This window comes from Nematolebias whitei, chromosome 20 (genome assembly GCF_014905685.2).
Source record: "Nematolebias whitei isolate Nwh7 chromosome 20, NemWhi1, whole genome shotgun sequence".
NCBI classification, from domain to species: domain Eukaryota; kingdom Metazoa; phylum Chordata; class Actinopteri; order Cyprinodontiformes; family Rivulidae; genus Nematolebias; species Nematolebias whitei.
Genome location: NC_056517.1, coordinates 25,839,721 through 25,861,644, shown reverse-complemented (window position 1 = coordinate 25,861,644; position 21,924 = coordinate 25,839,721). Strand labels below are relative to the sequence as shown.

The 21,924-nt window shown below is 38.3% G+C and overlaps 1 protein-coding gene across 1 annotated transcript; it reads left to right on the top strand.

Moving 5' to 3' along the window:
- Positions 1–9,528: 9,528 nt before the first annotated feature.
- Positions 9,529–12,954, top strand: adcyap1a (adenylate cyclase activating polypeptide 1a). The gene is given in 8 exon segments (XM_037694145.1): positions 9,529–9,855; positions 10,056–10,160; positions 10,599–10,733; positions 11,193–11,297; positions 11,846–11,983; positions 12,490–12,611; positions 12,614–12,661; positions 12,664–12,954. Coding segments are annotated over 7 exon segments (726 nt in total). The 5' UTR covers positions 9,529–9,855; positions 10,056–10,062; the 3' UTR covers positions 12,744–12,954.
- The last annotated feature ends 8,970 nt before the right edge of the window (positions 12,955–21,924 follow it).

Sequence of the window (21,924 nt, the reverse complement as noted above, 5' to 3'; positions counted from 1 at the left end):
GGCTCAATGTGATTTATCTGTATAAATAAAGGTTGAAATGAAAATTAAAAAAGGAGAATACTCAAGCATTACATGAAGGAACGTCTCAGTGCTCTGGCAGAGAAACTTGATTAAATTTAAAGAAAATTAGAAAGGCTATAAAACAAAAGGTTATTTCCAAAGACAGAGCTGTTAGAAATGTTTGGTTCAAAAGTAGATTTGGAAAATTATGTAATATTTTCATTAAATAGAATGCTGGATGGTGTCTGTATGGACTCATTTTTTACACAAAATAACATGCGAGTCTGAAAAAATCTTTTGAAAAACCAAGGGGGGTTTACGTATAAAAGCTGCATATGAACATAAAAGTTGTGTTTGACACACATCAAACGCATGAAAACGAACTTTGCATGAAACTGTATGAATACACGCACACATTTGACCTGCAGTGAAAACACAGTCACAGTATTGCTAGAAAAATGATTGCTTATAATGTTTTTGCTGCTGGAATGTGCATTTGCGTAATAATAGTTTTCTGTACGTTGTCACAGAGACTCCAGGGCAAGAAGGCAGTTTGACTCCAGTGCATCCTCTGCTCTGGGCCTCTTCCCCTGGTTTAATAGAAAGTACTGGCATTGCTTTTACTGTATACAAATGAGTTCATGTGAAAAGATCTAAGGGCAGGATGTGAGATGGACAGATTACCAGAAGACCTTACAGTAATTTAAACAAATGCAAAATGACTAGAAGAGCTCACGAGGAGCTTTTAAGATCAGACTTACCATGTAAGATGGAATAAAACCTGGCTCAGAGGAGGACCCTCTGAACATGATTTGAACTGTTCGCAAGAACAAAACGCTCGTAATTAAAATGGACTAAATCCTAAAATTTATTTAAAAATTTCCTAATTCACGCAAACTTTTTATATGTACAGTACTAAATTATAAAGTACTGAAGCCCGTCTAAATATATCAAAATATGAATCCATGCAATTTTCTATTCTTAGGGGACATTTTAACACATTGTTTTCTCTACAGTTTAACCATTTTTGGTTTAAACGCGAACAATGAACTGAACCACGCTTTAAAAATGATCAAAACAACCTCAAGCCATTGGAAACTGTAAAGTTTAACATTAACAGTCATGTGTAGATGTAAACACGCATTAGAGACCACACGCCTGTGGGACATGTGAATTATCTAAGCAGCACTTTATTCTTACGAGAACAGTGTCAGATCGGCCTACACGGATCATGAGGAAAATAAAAAAAAGAAGCAGAAAGTGTTTTCGGTTTGGCCGCTGTGAGCGTCTATGGTGTGCACGTAGAGACCCCAGCCCCAGCAGAATCCTCACAGAGTCAACCTCGATGATTACAGGAGGGGTACGGCAAGCCAAAGGTGGCAAAAATCACCACACGTTTGGCACGCAAATAACATAGTTTCACAAATAAAGACGTTGTAAAATATAGCAAATTGGCACTTTTACCATAAATGTTTTATAAGCCAGAACACCGTATTGTTTGTGCCATTTTAAGACCACCTTCTGATCAGCGGAAAAAAAATATTTTTTTCTGGTTATTGAACGCTGCTTTTATATCATATGACTGTCAATAACCACTTCATAACATCTATGCCATTTAAAATGTTGTTTTCCTAAATAATGCAGGGCCCTGCCCATACTTTTTTCATCTACTTAATTTAAATTCCTCCAATAAGAGAAATAGAAATGCAGACTACACTAATTCATAACAGAATCGTCTGTGCTGCAAATAGATCCGATATTTTTTCTCATATTTCATATTTTCTGCAGCACTCAGTGTCAGTCTTTGCTTCTGTATCGATCCCATTATTCATTTTGATGTTTAACACTCCAATAAATCAAACAAAACACATGTTACTTTTGTCTGACACAAGAGAAGACCTACATTTTTATTACAATACAGTTCTACTGTTTGTAAATATATTCCACTGTTAATAATAGCCTTGAAAGGTCAGTGTACCTTTCGTTCAATTGTTTTTTCACTGAGAATCAATAATCAAAAAAATGAAGAATTACTTGTCATTTCATTATTCCTTTCTATGTGGGATTCAAAAAATACAATACATCATTATTTTCTGCATTTTTTACTTTAACCTCACATCAAAAATCACGTACCAAATCCAAATCTAGAATCCAACATGGCCGTGTTAGCTAAAAAGGAAAAAATACAATAACTCAGCCATTTTTTGAGCTATTCAATTGGAACTTGGATTAGTGGTAGCTGAGAGAGAATCCAAACACACAGTACTGTCAAATCAAATGCTTACATTGGAAGCAGCCTGGCAGTCCCTGTCAAAGTTTCTCCAGGAACTTTCTAGTTGTATGTTCCCATACAATGATGAAATTACTTCTCTGCATTTAACCCATCTTGTGTGAGATACATCCAGGTGGAGCAGTGGGCAGTTAGGGATTAGGTGTCTTGCTCAAGGACACCATGGCATTTGGGCATGGCAGGGAGTTGAACTGCAACTTTCTGGTCTCGATTCGGCTGCGCTACCTCTACACCATCTCGGCCCCCACACTAGAGATGCCATTTCTAACTCGGGCCCGAAGCCGGCCCTGCCCAACCCGAATTTGGGCTGGGCCGGGCCATGATTTTTTGGATGGGCGGGCCAGATCAGTGTCTGGCTTTTGATTGCATGAGCGAATCACCCACGATCCAATTATATGGCAACATGGCTTGCCATAAAATCCAATTAGATGGCAACATGACTTGCTATACAATCACCGTGAGCTGACCGGACTTGAAAGAGGTAAAATAAAGTTCAGTTAAGCTTCAGTTGGGACTGCCGACACTACCAGGAAGCGATACATCATCTAAATGGATGTTCAGCTGCTTCACTCAGCGGACGCATGCAGCCGATGACCTAAACTCGTGAGATCCCAAAGCCGACATGTCAGAGCAGGGCCCGTGTCTGGATAATGCAGAATGCAGGCAGAAGCAAGGATTTGATGCACTTTAACGGTCATGAAAGGACAAACACCCCCTCAACTCCAAACTTCTGCCCCTTTTATTCAGCTGTGCACGTCTGCGATCATTAATAACTCTAGAAGCAGTCAAAGCTTAATTAAAAATGATGGGGGGGTTACGGGTTTGGATCTGTATTTACTGTTGATTCATCGGGTTGGGTGGGGTTCGGAAATGACAGCCACGGGCTGGGGAAAGGTCAGATCAGATTTTTTGGGCCTGAATGCAACTCTACATGAAATGTTCACCCATTTTTGGCCCGGGTGGCTTTCCATACAACTCCTGCTCCAGAGTCTCGTTAGGAGGGACTCCGGGCACAGTGATCCAGGTGGAAGGCAAGGCCAGAAGTGAAACCAGCAAAAACCCACATTACGTGTAACTCCACTCTGTATAAGTCCAGTCCCAAACGCTTGTTGCTTCATTAAAACAACCACATTCTTGTTGATTCAAGAGGTACAGGTGATGTTATTGTGCCCAAACTGCTCTCTGATGTCCAGCAGCACCTGCTCCACCGTGGTGTTGGGCTGCAGTACCACCCTCACTCTATGACCCAGTGACAGGGATGAAAACAGGTCCACATTACTGTCATTACTGCAATGAAACATGGTATCTTGTTTTTTTTTTGTGCCATGTTTTATTCATGTCTTTTTGCTCCCATAATTTTAGGCTTCTTATCTAAAATGTGCCTTCTTAAAGAAACTCAAAAACTAAAGATTTTTGAGCTTAAACTAAGAGACATAAAATCATCCTTAACAAGAGTCTCAGGAAAACTTAGACTCAGTTTAACTTATTTGTCAACTCTGTATTAATTTGTGAGGCTCCAGAGTGGTTCATATATTACATTAATAAATATATTACCCTCGGTGTGTCTAATTGTACAATGAAACTGTTGACTCTGTCTTCGGCTTGCATATAATAAATTATTTTATCACAAAAACTATGTTTAATGACAAACAAAAATGTCACTTATATGATCTTGTTTTGTGTGTTTAGATGTGATACCGAAAATTTATTTACTACAAGACAAAATTAAAGTGATAACGACGTTCATCCTGCATTGATAAGTAAAGTCTTTTATCATCTTAAACTTATTGCCTATTTGATTACGTTTAAATTTTGTTTTTAATGCCTCGTGTAAATGAATAAAACTGATGCTTTCAGGTGGAGAAAACTTGGAGATTTTTGGTTTTCAAATATAATAACTTAAATATATTTTATAGACAGCAATGAATCAGCAGCAAGAAAACACATTTTTATAAAAAGAATAATAATATAATGATATATCCTAATTAATACCCTGATAATGACTTATGCTAATTTCTTGAAGATGCACATTGACCGTAGTTTTTACCATAAAATATGACGATTTAGAAGTGCTTCCTTTTTGTTTCCACAAAACAAATCAAACCCCAACAATGTGACAGAGTGCCCACAACATGAGTAATGCAACGATATATACACACACATACAAATTTCAAATGCAATTAACAAAAGTCACGTTCTGTCAACACTTGAGCCAGGAGACAGTAACATCAATAAAAGTCTTCAAACACGACATATCAGCACCAACAGATGCTATAAAAAGCAAACAGAGCTAAAATTAGATTGAGTCATATGTTCCTCTGCTGTCCTGTTTGGAGTGATAAAAGCTCCGTTTGGCTCTGCGTGGTCTAATATGATTACTCACAGCTCGGCCGCCCAGGAAAAGATATTAAACTGTAACTTCAAGGAAACTACTGTTTGCAAACACATCTGAACAAACAAAAACACATTTATCAGGTTTAATACTTTGTCAATATAACTGATTAAACTCCACTTACAAGTATATGTCATTTATTATTGCTGCATTTGTTCTTAATTTTCAAGTTTATTAAATGTAGTAGTGGAACGGGGGCTCAGTTGATAGAGCTTTTTTCTCTCAGTGGGAAGGTTGCCGGATCAAATCCCATCTGGGGGCCTATTTGAGTGGAGTTTACGTGTTCTTTCTGTGCATGCGTGGGTTTTTTCTGGGTACTCCAGTTTCCTCCCACAGACCGAAAACATGCATGTTAGGCTGATTAGTAACTAAAATTGTCTATAGGTGAGAGTGAGAGAGTGAATGGTTGTTTGCCTCGTTTGTCTCTATGTGTCCCTATGATGGACTGGAGATCTGTCCAGCGTGTCCCTCGCCTCTTTCACAGTGATAGCTGGACATGGGCACCAGTGACCCCATGACCCAAAATGTAAGAAGTGATGATGATGAAAGATGAAGGATGATGGATGGATATATAGATAGATGGTTGGATGGACGGATGGATGGATTAAAAATACCAATAGTTTGACAAGCTACCACAAAGGACAAAACAAAAACAAACAAATAAAACTAGTTAAAATTAAACAACAGTAAAAGGTTAGAAGCATTTCAACTCAAACTGAATTAAAAGACAGTGGCTACAACAGTGTTAAAAATATAAACATACAGATAAACTGACAGAGCTCTGGGCTTTCTGTTATTCAGCGAAGTTGGCTTCATAATTTAGAAGCTTAGACGTCAAGAAAACTAACAGCAAACAATTAGTGGATGTAATAATTCTGATCGAGGTCAGATTACATGAAGTCAGAAAGATACACAAAAGTTTGTCCATTAAGTGATTTAAAAATCCCTGTTAACACTTTGAACGTAAGCCTAAAATAAAAAGGGAACCAGTGACGTGAAGCGCACAGGAGAAACATGTTCATGCTTTTGAGTTCACATTAAAAGACAAGCTGCAGTTGTGTTGAAGAGGACTTATTGATTCTGATGTGCTACAAATTACAGTAACAGAGTTGAAATACAGTTTGAAAACATTTCACCTTAATCAAAAGAAAAACAATATTTTATTTAAAAATCAAAAATCATATCTTTTTCATTTATTTTAATTCTCAAATTGGATTAAGGCTACCCAGGTCTATAAAATGATCATTGTGATAAGACGTAGCCCAAACATATTGATTAATATGGATTTGCTGCTTAAAGCCAATGAAAGTTAAAACAGTCCAATATTTAATATCTGAAGGACAAAAAAATATACTTTTACACATAAATAGGTCATTTGTGCAACTATGAAAAGATGCTTTTAAGACAGCCTAGTGTAAGCATGTAAACGAAGAATTATAATGGGCCGAGGATACAACCCTGATGAACCCCTACAGAGAGAGGCGCTGAAAACTAAGCACAGTATCTGAAAACTGAACCCCTCCGCGCCATGAATGCAACCGTGCTCCCAATGGGAGGGTAAAATATTGTGGTCTGCTGTGACGTTCAAAAGACAAAAACAAAAAGTTCTCCTGAATCTGATGCTTATAAACATGAATAAAATCAAATAGAACTTGAGCCATTTCAGTGCTTTGAAAACCTTTAAAACTAGACTGAACATTTTTAAACGTTTTTTTTTTCTTCTTCTAAAAACTAACAACCCAGTTGCACAAAACACAACTTTTCAAATATTTTACCAAAGGAAAAACAAGCCAGAATGTTTAAATGAGGTCTGCGTGTTTAAAATCAGACTGATGAACGCTTCACATACAAATATTGCCACATGTTATGACCAGGGTCCGCAGGTTTATTAATATTTGACATACAGCAGCGTATTTTAAAGCTGTGATGAGTCAAGCATCGGAGGATTAAAGACAAACATTCATATCTTCTGTCCGCTCTCAATAATTAAAATTAGATATCTCGCAGTAACCAGAAGTGCTTATTAAGAGATGATTGAAGCTGAATGAGTAATCACCACTTTACAATGATTACCCTGATTCATTTCACTGTAAGACAGTCATGGAAACATTATTATGAACTGCCCCACTCGTAATTAAATAGTTAAGTGTTTGAGAGGTGGTTGTCCTATTTTAAAAGCAGGAACATTTAAAGTCCAGTTGTACTTTATAAATGATGTCAAATGAAAACAGTTTGGGAGGAATTGTTGTGGAGTACACAAAAACCCACAATGGTGCATTTTCTTTACAGAACCACTGGGGTGCAGCGCTCACTCAGAGCAAGAAAGGTGCTCTTTCTCCTTTCCTTTAGTTTTTCTAATCCTAAAGAAAGTGTCTTTTTTTTTTTTTTTTGCACTAAGCAATGCACATGACGTCAGAGAGCCAAGATAACCGAAGGGTCTGAATCACCCACTAAAGATTCAACTCATGGTCCTGAAAAGCCTGTGTGGACCGAAGACACGCTGGACTCTTAATGAACAGGATGGAAAAACACAGAGAGAAACACGTGAAGAGAAACTTAAAAGTTAACTTTAACAGAGTTTTTAGTTTGATGCAGCTTTATATTGTAGCTTCACAACGTCTCAGAGAAAAACATGTCATTGAGAAGTTGGCTTTATCTGGCAGCTGTTCGCACATTTTTAATCCGATGAACATCAAATTTATTTGACATCGGTCGTTTTGGTGGTCAGAAGTTTGAGCCTCAGCCTCTGCAGCAAATCACAATGATCTTCTGATTGGAAAATACAGTTATATTTATGAGCCATTGCAGATAACTTACATGTTCCCACTTCTCAGATTAGCTTCTCCAAATTAACCTAACGACAAGAGTCATATTTATTTGTTAAATGACCTAAACTCTGCAGAAATTGTGGGACATGGTTTATATTTTCTTCTATCCTTCATTCTCTTGAGGATATTTTTATTGGATAAAAGTGCATCATACAGATTTCTGCTTTGTTTCATAATTCAGGACTCTTGGTTGCAAAGGGTTATTTTCATTGTCTCTATTTTTAGTTGTTAGTATTTTTACCTCATTGAGGAAAAGGAGGAGTCTTCCTCCTCTGTGTTGCAACTGTTTATTGATGATTTTATAAATGAAGATCTTCATCATTCTTAAAGTAAAGACAAAGGAATGCTAAAGGATTAAAACGAGTTCAAACAGGTAGTTTTGATAATTCATTAACTGTTTGCTCAAATCAGCACAGTCAATATCTGGTTTTGTGTGTGACATCTGGTGAGGTGCAGTGTTGGAGAAAGAGTAAATGTGTTTGCAAACATGGAAACTGGTACAGACATTTTTTTTTTACAAGTAGAAAGAAAATAATAATGTAACCACAATTAAACCACAAGTCTGAGATGTGTTTGAGGTGTCACAAAACATGAGATGGTGGAACTGTGGAAAAGTTAGAAGCTGCCGTTAATATCTTCACATTTTGTTTCAGCAGCCAGATTTTAAAATGATCCTATAAAGTGGTTTTGATCCGTAGTTCTTCACACTTTTCTGAGGGTTTTTTAAAGTTTGAACTTTGGCTGCATTTTTGATCATTTTCTGTTCATTCGTTGCTCCTGCCATAACAGCTTCTTTTGAAGTTTGTGCTTAAAAACATATAAAAAAAAATTGGACGATTGAAGGAAAAATAAGAAGAGTCAAGACCTAAAAACAATGGTACAGATAAATGACATGTGGAAGTCAAGTCTTTAAGAAATAAAAAAAATAGGAAAAAAAGATCCTACACAAAACCTAAGAGATACGTCCTTCAGTTGATCATTGCCAAATTTTCAGCTATCATCTCTTTGAGAATTACTTGGTTGGTGTTAAAGTACAGTTTTATGTGTCAAACATTGTTGCATTTGGAGTATTTAATGTATGAAACTAAGGAAATGGGGAAAAAAATAGCATTTGTTACAAACTGCATTTTCATACTTTTGCTAAGATGTTTCTTATATTTTGACACACTGGTTCACTGCCTGAGATGGGACATTTTTTAATGCCTGATTCTTAGTTCAGTTAGGTGGGTTAACAAACAAACAACAAAATGAAGAACAACAACGCACTTCTGAAAATATATTGAATTAAAAACAACAGCTAAAGTCTAAAGAAACTCTTTGAAAGTCCCAAAGTAAGTCTGGATAAGAGAAATGAGTTTAAAAACTAGAAGAAATTGTGTCTTATTGGAAGGAAAGTGTAATAAAATGGAGAAATAACGCAAGATGTTGGATTTTAAATTATAACAATATGGCATGTTTGTTGTTTTGAAAAGCAAAACGGTGATAAGGACATCAAATCTAAAACTGGCATCCAAAAATAAAAATCTGTTTAAATGTCTAAATTAAAGGCCTTCATCATCTTGTTATATCTGACTCTGACCTTTACAATCATGAAAAAAAAAGAACAACAAGAAAGAATCTACTGAAATTCATTTGTCAGACATTTTTTAATCTTTTGCTTGTCTTTAGAGATGATTTCAGCACTGAACAGCTCCCGCCCGTCCGTCCCACTGCGCTTCAGAAGGCCGGTCACGTGATCTGATTTATAGCGTGACGTCAGCCGTTGACATTAATTCACACTTTAATTAATGATGATGGCTGAATTCAAGAGACATTCTTCTTTTTTATGAGTTGGCTCGGGGTCTTTCATTGACGCGGAAGACGTCTGTGCTCATATGGGACGGGGGGAGTTGGGGGGAGCGGGTTGGGTGGGGTGGGGGGTGGGAATGACGCAGCCACCTACTCCAAACTTACACACCCACCTCTCCAACTCCCACCCCTTCCATATGTGACAAGTGAAAAGACGAGCCTTTCTGGTTCATGGATAAAGAACCAACAGGGAGTGAACTCGACAAGACGCAGGAAAGTTTTTTTTTCTTTTTCCAGCAGACAGCAGTTTTTTTTAGGCACAGGGAGCTCTCCGTCCCGTCCAGGAGCGACAGAGACAAGTCCCCGAAAAGTGAGCGAGCTGCGGGCGCACGGAGGGCTGCACCTCCGCAACGCCAAGGACACTGAAGAATCGCATCACTGAGGGACCAGAGGAGGAGGACAGGAAGGGAGAGAGAGAGAGAGAAAGAGAGCCTGAGATAGAGACCCTATCTCACTCTGCAAGTCTTCACAAGATCGTGCCCAGCGTCGCGCAACTGGTAAGAAGAGGCGCCCTTTTGTGCGTTTTTACGCAGCGTAACAGTGGAGAGATTTTTGGAAAAAGTGGCTTTTTGTTTGTTTTTAGAAACACATCAACACAATATTAGAAACACCCTAAAAAGAGATAGAAAGAGAGCAGATCTGGCGGTTTTAAATGAAACACTCCCACTTATTTTCTTCCTTGTTTTGCTTTTTGCAGCAGGACAATGTCCAGCAAAGCGACCTTAGCATTACTCATCTATGGAATCATAATGCATCACAGCGTCACCTGCTCACCTGTGGGGATTAGCATTCCAAGTTTCAGGTAGGTAGCTCTGTTCAGCCTTTGAGTTGAACTTTTTTTTATGATTCAAACATGAAAGAATCAGCTTACAGAGCCAAACAGCAGCACAATGAAAGTCTTTTCTGTCCCTCAATTAAAATGAAAACGCTTATTGGGTTAGCAGATAACATCATGGCAGCCAATCTATAGGGCTGAGACACATTCACCAGGGAGCGGCTGTAATGTAATTTAGGTTGAAGTACAGTCTCAGCCTGACCTGCAGCCAGTAATCGACCGATTTATCTCGTTGGATAATTAATAGGGATCAAAGTGGTGCAAAAAGGAAGCATCGAGTAACATTTCTGAACAAACCGATGGAGAATAATACATCTTTTTGTAACTCTGGGTAAAATAAACACTGTTTGTCCAGTTTAAATTTAATTCAGACTGGAAAGTCATTTTAATTTTGCTTTTGCTCAGACTTGACAGTGAGGTTTATGACGAGGACGGTAACTCTTTACCGTCCCTGGATTATGATGGAGACCAAATAGAGGTGAGAAGCCCTTCATCCGTCAGTGACGATGTCTTCTCTATGTTCTACCCTCCAGAGAAACGGTGAGTGTCACCAACATTTCTAAACAACAACAACAAAAAAAAAAAAACTACTGTCTTTCCTGTTTTCATCTCATTACTGTATTTGTGTTGTCACGTGTTGTACCTGTCGTGTATATTGATGTATTGTCAATATGTTGCAGCTTTCAACGCAGAAAAAGAGTTTTAGCATTTTGAAGGTTAGTTTTCCTCCCAGCTGCAAAACAAAGATTCTTTTCAGTGTCAGTTTACACAAACGGATATAAAACAAAATAAATAAATTGTCAGAAAAATTACATCAATAAAAAAAATGCAAAGCTGGAAGTAAAAAAAACAAAATTAATAAAAATTAGCTCTTTTAGGCTCTGCAGCCTCAGATATCTTCAGAAACATGTTGCAGAATAGAACGACTTGATATATTTGTTGCCTCCTGCGCTGGGTGTGTGGTGATTTTTTACTGTGTGGCTATCTATATCATCCCAGAACGGAAAGACACGCAGACGGCATGTTTAATAAAGCCTACAGGAAAGCGCTGGGTCAGTTAGCAGCAAGGAAATACCTTCATTCTCTGATGGCAAAACGTGTAGGGTAAGAGCATCTTCTCGTTTGTCCCTTCCTGTCCTAAATCTGGTGTTCTCTGTCCTTGTTTTGTCTTCGTTTCTGTTGGATGGGTCTTTAAAAGCTCATAACTCATGCTGTTTCACGTACTGAACATGCCTATTTTTATCCTTGCTGAAGCTGATACCCCCCCCCCCCCCCACACACACACACACACACACTTCCTAACTCAGCCTTTATTAAAGGTATAATATAAAAATATTATTTCCTTAGCTGACTATTCTGGAAGGGAGCTTTGAATTTATTTCTGTATAAATAATTTATGTTACTAAATCCCAGCAGAAGAGTGTGTGGGGGATGGGGGGCTGTTGTAATCTCATCTCAGTGGAAATACACATTGATATCCTCCTGAGGTGGGTTAAAAGTTTAGCAAATTGTGTCAAATCTTCATGCAAACTCAAAAATCTGAATCAATTCAATAATTTTTCCTTCGAGGTGGATGCACAGCTAATCAAATGTTGGGGTTGCCTGGATAAATCTGATCAAGCATCAATGTGACGCGTCTCCTTCTCTCGCAGTGGAGGGAAAACGCTGGACGACTCGAGCTCGGAGCCCCTGTCCAAGCGCCACTCAGACGGGATCTTCACAGACAGCTACAGCCGCTACAGGAAGCAAATGGCAGTCAAGAAGTACCTGGCGGCGGTCCTGGGGAAAAGGTACAGACAGAGAGTTAGAAACAAAGGACGGCGGCTCGCTTATTTGTAGCATCTTCCTCTGATCCTTCTGAACAAAGAAAGAAAAAAAAATCCAAAAAAAACTTCAATGTGTGCAGATGAAGTCATTTTGACCGATCAGTGGATTGCTTTGTGTTCCCAAACATGTACTTACGTATGAAGCAAGCCATTAAATGAATATTTTGATAATGATATTGTTATTTTTTTTTTTAGTACTTAAAGCCCTTGAGTATTTCTGTGTGGACCAACATTTGTTAATTTAGATTTAAAAAAATGCCTTTATGTATTTCAAGACTTAGTTATGAAGACATAATTGTTTATTGAATTATCTGCTCCAACAGCCTTGTCTTTTAATCTTTTAGTGAAGACACAAAAATGAGTGGAAAATAAATAGTTTAAAAGACAATCAATGCATTAAATGCTGCTTTTTATTTATTTATTTTTTTGTAAAGTGACATTAAGAGTTTAGTTGTCTTTATTCACGACAGCCTTGAAGACATAGGTTATCACCAAATCCTACAAGTGATAGACTTTGATGCCCTCCCGGACGGGGATGAGTTTGAAGCTTTTTTGGGAGACTGGCTGAAACAGTTCTCTCCTGAATTTGCGGTGAGTTTCCTGAGGCTGTGTCCTCGCCAGGGCTTCTCACCTCTCTCCCTTTTTGAGTTTCTTTTTCTCGCCTTGTGATCTTGCTTCAAATTCTCCTTTCACCTCATCTGTGCTCCCGTCTCACAGCTTTTGATTCCAACTGTGTGACAACAAGCATGTAAGAATTGCATTTGGCTCATTTGCTCACACGATAAGGCTTGTTTTAATTCAGATCCATTGCGGGGAAAGGCCATGTCCAGTAACTTGTAGATAGCTCTTTGACTGATTTAAATTTGAATAAAGAGAGTTTTATTTTGACCACAATGATGAGATCGCCACTTTTCCAAGCTAGGCTAAAGTCAAAGTGGATTGCTGCTATCTTATAACAAATTGTCCAAATTTTCATTGCAGTTTATGTAAAATCTGTTTCATAAACCTTTACATCAGTCTATTTCACATTACACAGTTATTCCAGCGTGAGTATTCTAGCTGGAAGTATCTCACGCTGCATAGAAAGTGCTACAGCTGTCTGCTGCTGCTTCTATTTGAGCTTGTAACTCACCATAAAAATAAAAAAAAAACTATGAACTTGAGCCACCAGCTTCACAATCCACAAAGAAGTCAGTTTTGTCATGGCGGGGCTTTCAAACCTGAGAACACGCTACCAAATAAGCATGGTGATGGTAGCAGCATGGTGAGGGAGTGAAACAGATTTGTAGCAGTTTGATGCGAATCACTGTGATGTGTATACTCGGACTAGCCGTTAGCTTATAAGTCCGTCCAAAATTTCAGTCTATTTCTCCAACTGTTCTTGTTACTGACGTTAAAAGAGCTATCTGCAACAGGTAAGACACTTATGGTTCAGCCTACCCTAATCTTCAGAACAAATCCAAAGTCTTGCTTGGAGTTAGAAACTTTTCCACAAAAAAAATAAATAAATAAATAAATCAACCTCACATTTGACACAAAGATCGTACCTTTGAGGTATTTCTCACCCGTTGTTCCACTTCAGCAGTGTTTACAAATTGATATTACACCTTTTGACTCATGTAAATTGCCAATACAGTGTATCTATCAAGTGGGTTGTCTGTGGTTGGAGGTTTCCTCATATTTCTCTTCCCATATAATAAGTATCATTAACGTTTTGAGCATCATCAGGCAAATAAAAAAAATTGGAAAAATAAATATGATACTTGTTACATGGAAACCTGTCCATCACTTTCTTCTTTGTGAGAAACATACAAGGTGGTTTGAACTTTTGTGTTTGAACCCTTTGGGTACATTGTGCTTCCCTTTCTTTGTCATGTGAACCAATGTACAAACTGCCAACTGCATGATTAAAGTAATTGCACTAGCTGCCACATTTGTGCAGACAACTAGATGGTTTTGCTTGCTTTTTCACCACTACATACACATATGTGTCACTGCTGGCTGTTATTTTGTGTTTTGTCCTCCTCACTCATATTTCCACACAAAATGTTGGTTGAAATATGTTTTCCATTTAGGAATGTATTTTACACACAAATTTCCCAGTCTGATGCCATCCTTTATAGTCTTATGAAGATTTTTTTTTTTTTGTATTTGTATCTGTGATTTGCAAAGCGGTACATTTCAACAACTAGGAAGGACAGAAATATAAAAGTAAAGGGATAACAAGAATGATTAAACTGCTGGTTTTTAAAAGCAGATGAGTGAATATTTTCCTGATGACATGAAACGAATAAAAACATCAGAGTTAGGTTATTCGATCTGTGTTTGCTGTATCAATCTTTCTTTAATTTTGCATTTTCCTCTAGGCTTTGTGACGCAGGATGCAGTTTTCAGCTGTGGTGCCTTGCATCGACTGTAAAAAAAAAAAAAAGAAAAAAGCCATGAATCACAGATGGCTCTTTAGTAGCCCTTCAATGCTGCACATCTTCAGCTCGCATTTCATCGCCTTTTTGTTGCTGTCGTCTTTGTGTCACACCAACGTTTGGTAGGATCTCAATCGCCGTCCAGCTTAGACATCAAAGATTATTGCTTGCACTGCTTTTTTCTTTTGCACTTAGTTTTAGAGCACTGATTTTATTTGTGGGTGTGAAAAGACAGGGAAGCAGAAGCTTCTTCGTGAAATATTACTTGTATGATAATAAAAGCGCCCATAGCCTTACAAAGCTGAAATAACCTTCAAAGACACATATATAAATAAATGTATTTACTGTGTGGAAAGTGATATTAGACTACAAATATTGAGATCAATATGGGTCAAGTCAATAAATGTCTAAAAAAAAATGTGTTGTAAGATTTGTATGAATAAATTTTTGTAAACAACAATTTTTGTGTAATTTTTTTAAATAGGACTGAACAAATTGAAGCAATGCACTTTCAGCAGCTTTAATGGGATGCAGTAGAGAAGAGGCAACAAATAAAGTGCATTAGAAAGGTGATATAGACTTATTATTACCTCATTACTATGCTCTTCATGATGGTCAACAACCTAAAAAAAAACACAAACAAAGGAAAAATGTGCAGAAAATAAAAGGATGCGGAGACTTTGCGCCCTGTTTTCAGTGACTCAATGGTTTTGGCAGATACGCAGTGACACCAGTTGGTCTGGTGTCTGCCTCCCCTCGGGACAGCATGAGTAAAGTGGCGTGGGAGGGATCACCCAGCCCACCTCACGCACTGCCTTGCTGCACTTTACACCTCTCGCCGCGTCTTCAGCAGTCGCCATCGAGGAGGGCCCGCAGGCCAGGAGGAACAGTTGGCCCGGCTCAGCAATGCAACCAAGATTAGAGCTCATGTGCACAGACATGAAGAAAGAAGAACAAAAACCCACGTTTTAAACATTTGCAACTAACATGTTCACAAAATATGTTGGTGTACATGTATTGAGATGGCTGGATGGACCCTGACATGACAAGCCATAAAAATGGCATTTTATGTCCCATAAATCAAGTTTTATTTGTTTAGCACATTACATACCGCATTCATAAATACAGCATGCTTAAAATACAATAAAATATAAAACGGAATAAATCCTATGTATTGTTTGAAATAACATCAGATTATGTGTGAATCAAAACTTGCCACAACTCTAGAGTTGCATTCGGGCCCAAAAATCCCGTCCCGACCTGATGAACTAACAGTAATTGCAGGTCTGAACCCGACCCCCCCAACATTTTAAATTAAGCTTTGACTGCTTATATAGTTATTAATGGTCGCGGATGCACGCGGCTGAATAAAAGGGGCAGAAGATCAGAGCTGAGGGGTTATTTGTCCTTTCATAGCCGTCAAAGTGCATTAAATCCCTGCTTCTGCCTGCATTCTGCATTATTCAGACACGGACCCTGCTCTGACATGTCTGCTTTGGGATCTCACCGTTTGGGTCATCTGCCGCGTGCGTCCACTGAATGCAGCGACTGAACGTCCATTTGGGCTGATGGATCACTGCCTGGCAGTACCGGTAGTCCCATCTGAAGCTTAACTGAACTTTTTTTAACCTCTTTCAAGGCTGGTCAGCTCGTGGTGAAATGGCCATGTGCGGCTGGTGAATGTATGGCAAGCCATGTTGCCATACAATTGGATTGTATGGTGTTACAACCCTTGGAATAAGTCTAGGAGGTGCAAGGTGTAACACAAAAATTACTAAACATAAAGCTAATGACTCAATAACAACCCAACTTGGCATTACAATAATTTAATTGTGTAAGAGTTTTGGGGTGTTACAGACAAGAGGGGAAGCTATGAACGTCAGGGTCTCCAAGGCCAAAACAACAAACAAAAGAATACCCCTTCTGGCTAGAAAATAAAATCACCTCTTATCTAACAAAACTAAAACTACAATTGTTGCCGGTGCCCATGTCCAGCAATCACTGTGCGAGGGGCGGGGTACACCCTGGATGGGTCGCAAGTCCATCACAAGGCCCCCCTAGAAACCAGTGGACGTAATATATGGCAAGCCATGTTGCCAAATAACTGGATTGCCAGCTGCGCACATCCGCTGACACAATCAAAAGCCCAACACTGACCCAGCCCGCCCATCCAGCACATTATAACGGCCCGACCCAAATTTGGGCTGGGCTGAACTTTGGGTCCAGGTTAGAAATAACAGTTCTACTGCATATTCAATATCTATCACACAAACTAAGAGTATCCAAAGTTGCAGTTCTGTATTTTAAAACGTTTAGAAATATATTTTAAACATGATTATAATCATGAATTTTTTTATCTTCTTCTTTCGGCTTCTCCCTTCTTCGGGGGTCGCCACAGAGAACCAACTCACACGAAGACTTGGCATTGTTTTTATGCTGGACAACCTTCCTGACACAACCACAGACCACTGAGCTACCACAGCCTTCTGTGTGGAGCAGAGAGCTGCCAGCTAGGACACCCAGGGGAGCAGATGGTGGAGGTTAAGGGCCTTGCTCAATGGCCCAGAGTGGGGCAAATGAGGGTGGAGGAAGACGTGGGTGTTTCACCTTTCTCCCTCACATTTTGATGTTGTCGAAACAGGGAGTTGAACTGGCGACATGCCCACCTTCTCTAATAGTGTACTGGCTGCTTGTTCTGGGTTGTCATTTTGCTCTGGTCTAATTAGTTCATTATCCATGTTTGAAGTTCATCCAATGATTAATGTGGTGACAAATCTCTGAAACAGTAACTTTGTAGGATGGCGCTAAAGCTTGGGAATTACTTATGTAATTATACTTTTATTCATTACTTGAGTTCAGTTTTTAAAGTGGGTTTACTTAAAGTCAATGCTGACCAAACTGTGAAACATCAAATTAAACTTGTTGCAATTTCTGTCTTTTCTCTTCACTTAAAAAATAAATAAATCAAGATTATTTTATTGCATGGCATCTATTTTGAATGTGAACCATCCTTTGCTGCTTTCACTATACCAGTAAAGCCAGATTGAGGTTTATTATCATTTTTATTTGTATTTCTTTTGTTCCCTGCAGGAAAAATACTCCCAGTCAGAGATGACAAAAGGCTTTCTTAGAGAAAACAATTAGGGAAATCTTACACATTAAAACGACAAGGATAAAAAATAGAAAAAGTAGATAATTAAAAAATTATGAGCAGTTGATTGGATATAGTAGCCATGAGTGAACAACAACCAGTGACATCATCAAAGAGTGAAGTTCAGTGAGCAGTCAATTTTAATTATCACTACTAACTCAGCCTATAGCTTCCAGTTTATGCTGCTGATCAGCAGAAAGTTCCATGATTTGACCACAAATAAACTAATGGATGACAGGATATGTTTATTCATGAAAGTGACTTTACATTTCACCTGTTTTAAAATGTTCATTGCTCCTTTATAGAAGTCTGTTTTAGCAGATTTGTGTTTGGATTCATGGAAAAAAAAAAAACTCTAGCAAGATTTCAATTCTGTGCTGCAAAAATATTAAAATTGAGTTTTACTTATTATTTTTTTCTTTATCCCCTACATCTGCTTCTCCCTCTTGCCTTGGGAAAATAATTTGATATCTCTTTAAAAACTAATTTTTTTGTTGATATATATATAAAAAAAAATACTGTTGTGGTATACAACAGTGGGAGATTAAAGTGGGAAAGTACCAACAATGTAAATCTGTAATTACATGTACATGAAAACAAAAATAAAAAAATAAAAAAGCATAAAGTGAGATGTGTGGTTCTGCCTCCTGTTGAGATGAAAACTCTGTGGGTGCAAAAGGTGGCATTTAGAAAACCACCACCCGCACTGTGGATCTCCACCCTCTGTCTTTTCTCCACATCCAAACACCTGTGTGTCAGTTTTACTTAAATACATTATTACACATCATAAAATAAACAATTTTAACATATAACCCTTCTTTAAAAGATGCTTTACATAAAGTATGTCCAGATGGGAGCACAAATAAGGATTTCAGCCAGCGTGTCAGGGAGTGATAGTCTGAGCCTTGAGATGCTTTTGAGATAAAAAAAAAAAAATAGTGATGGATCTAATATGAGACTCAAAAGAGAGAATCCAGGATGATGTCAAGCTTGTAATTCTCAGAGGACAGGCAGATGAGGTACACATCTATCTTCTGAAAGCCATCTCCAGCTCTCCCGAGTACTGTTTCTGAGGCCTCGTACCAAAATTCAGTTTAACGGCTGTTGAATTAGTGGACATTTATAAACATACAAGCTTTGATACCCCACAGACAATTGACCAGAGAGAATGGGGTCCGAGATTGTCATTATATGTTCCCATACAATGGCAAAATTAGTTATCTGCATTTAACCCATCGCACCTGGTGTACACCCAGGTGGAGCAGTGGGCAGCTATGTCTAAGCACCCGGGAAGCAATTGGGGATTAGGTTTCTTGCTCAGAGACACCTCAACATGTGGGAATGACTGGGAGTCAAACCTGCGACTTTCTGGTCCCCTGCCAGCTGCCCTGCCTCTGCCCTTTCTCAGCTGCCAAGGGGAGTGTGGTTACAGATGTAAATGTGTGTGTCATCAGCATGTCATGGACTTTCACACCATGATAGAATATGATTAATGTGGAGCTTGTAGATAATGAAAACTAAATGGTCCAAGTATAGAATCTTGAGGTACTCCTTGACTGATTGGGCTGTAGGAGAAAGAGATTCACCAATGCAGACAAAATGCTTTCCACCAGATGGGTGAGTACAGAACCAAGAGAGACCTATGCCAGTCAGAAGTCAAGAAGGACAGGATGATAGCTCTTATCAAATGCAGCAGAGAATCATTAAGTGGTTTCCCATGTTTCATATCTGATAAGAGATCAACAGATAGTGTTGATCACATTCAGAAGAGCAGTCGCTGAAGCATATCACAGTTTGTGATTTAGGATATTTGGCTGTAAAAGTACACAAAACCTGTCCCAGGTTTGTCTGCTTTCCTCTGTGTGTGTCTGTAAGTGTGTGTGTGATAACCCCTGCTCAGACATGAAGGCATGGCTTTGATTTTGCAACGGCGGCCTCAGCTCTCAGCGGAGCGCACAGAGAGAGGATGATCAATGGGAGTGATCTGATTCCTTCGGCCCGTGCCAGACCCTTTCGTAACCTCGCTAACCCAATCAGCCAACGTTGCCAAGCAACCAGTCCCAGGAGGATGCGTTGGGAGTGGGTGGTGTGCCGGTGGCCTTCATGAGTATCGAAAGATCGCGGAGGATATATTTCACTCAAATGGCTTCGGTCTCAGCTCAGTTGTCTTCTACATGCTTGCAAGTTGCAAGAAGCATAGAAAGGGACTCTTGTGGAGAGAAATAATAGGCTGAGTAATGCAGCGTGATTCATGGCAGTGTATAGACAGACGCACACAATGCTTTCACAAACGAACCACATGGAAGCAACATGCAACAGACAGAAAACAAACTGATTAGGTGCTTAAAATAAGGACCAGCTACTGAAGTGAATTTGTCGCCTGACTTTCTCGAGTGCAAGACTTCCTCTTACATATTCATACACACCACCTGAACTTTTGGAGCATAAAACTGAGTTCATTTCTTCCTGATCCTCTTGTTTGGAGGCCGGGTGGGCTGCATGAATGACAACTTTCTCTAAAGGGAATCCACACGGAGCCTTTTCATCAGCGAGGGAAAGTTCAACACATTTCTTCTGTTTATATTAGAGAAATGTGAGTCAGCGTATCCTGCAATTAAATTAAAAATCCTAATGTTATTATTAATGTTTTATTTGACTTTTCATTTTATATGATAATGCCAATACCCATTGTCAAACTGAAAGTTTCTTTACATAAAACACTACTTGAGAGCATAATGGCAAAGCCTTGGTCACAAATTGCTATCTGAAAATAGAACAGATTTTTGTACCAACTTTCATCTTTATGGCATTTTACCACAATGACAACAGAAATTCGTTTTCTGTGGAGCTGAAATAACCTCTGAAACAATTTTCAGACCAAACATGAGAAGTTTTTCAAAGCCTCTTCAATGGGACAGCTCTCTAAAGGACTTTTTTTTTTTTTCAACATTGACAAATGAAAACATTCCAGCAACAAAAAGCAGCCTTGATGAATTCCATACGCTCGGGGTTTATTCACTTTAATCTAGTCTGGTATGATTGGTAGCATTTATTGTATAAAAGATATTGCACAGCTGGTTGGACGATCTGTTAAGAAGAAAGAAAATACAGCCTTGCCTTCAGAAATCAGAACCTTCATTTTAGCTGATTTTTTTTTTGTAGAAAATTGTATTGGCTGCTCATCAGTCACAACAAATTTATTGAACCAATCATCCTTACTAAATCAATACTTAATAAAAAAAAATCTATGCATGACTGAAGATGAAGGACTTAAACTCCAATCTTATCTATTTTGACCCACAAAACTAATAATAAAAAGATGCATTTTAATTGTCCCTTATCCCAAAACTAACTGAAAATTCATGTAAAGCTGGTTTAAAGATGGACACAGTCACTGAACCTAAACACTGAAGCCATTATAGACACAATGGACGCCCACAAGATTTCCCGTCATGATCATTACAATTCAGAATCATTAGTTTTCTTATTATTTAGTGTTTTTCTCGACCAATTGCACTTTTTTCAGGGACTTAAGATGGGGTTTCAATCATTTTGTGATTTAGGCTGTCAAGATGTTTGTTTTTTCTTCCCAGAATGCATCACCGCCATAATGAATGCTCAAATTAGCAAAAGAAATTCAAATATAAGTATTTTCCCAATCAAAAATATACTTTATAGGTACAAAAAAACATTTTAATATATAGTTTTTGTTTTTATGACATTTTGTTTGGTTTAGGCATAAAACAAAGCATAAAAATATAGTTATAGCAAGGTATGTAGTCACACATGGCACTGTTAATCTTTAGTAAACCATGTTAATAAAAAGTAATTTGTTACAACTCACAATGTATAAACTTCTTGAATTGATGTGATCTTTAATATTTTTATTTTGAATAGCAGGTCAAGGGGTCACCAAAAATCTAGAGGAAAACTTAGGAAATGAATTTCTTCCATAAATGTAAACATATGCCACATCTGCAGCTCAGCTATGAGAGGCTGGAACATTTCACATCTGTCTGTGCCCTGTCAGGCGCATGTAGCTCCTACTTTTCACTTCATTTTTGCAGCAGAAGCAGCAATAATGGGAGACATACAGGTCTTTTAAATATTTATATTTTTTTATCAACCACCTTCACTGGAGCGAGGATCAATCTTAAGATCATAAATACACAATACTCTGTATTCACAGTCTTTTTAAACTTGTGTATGCAAGCCCAACTTATTGAGTTTCTCCTTAAGCTTTCCTCTGTGTCTTTTCTCTCTGTGGACATTTACAACACATTCAAGCCCAATTAGCATTCTCTAGCCTCAGACGTCACTAAAGTCTGGGT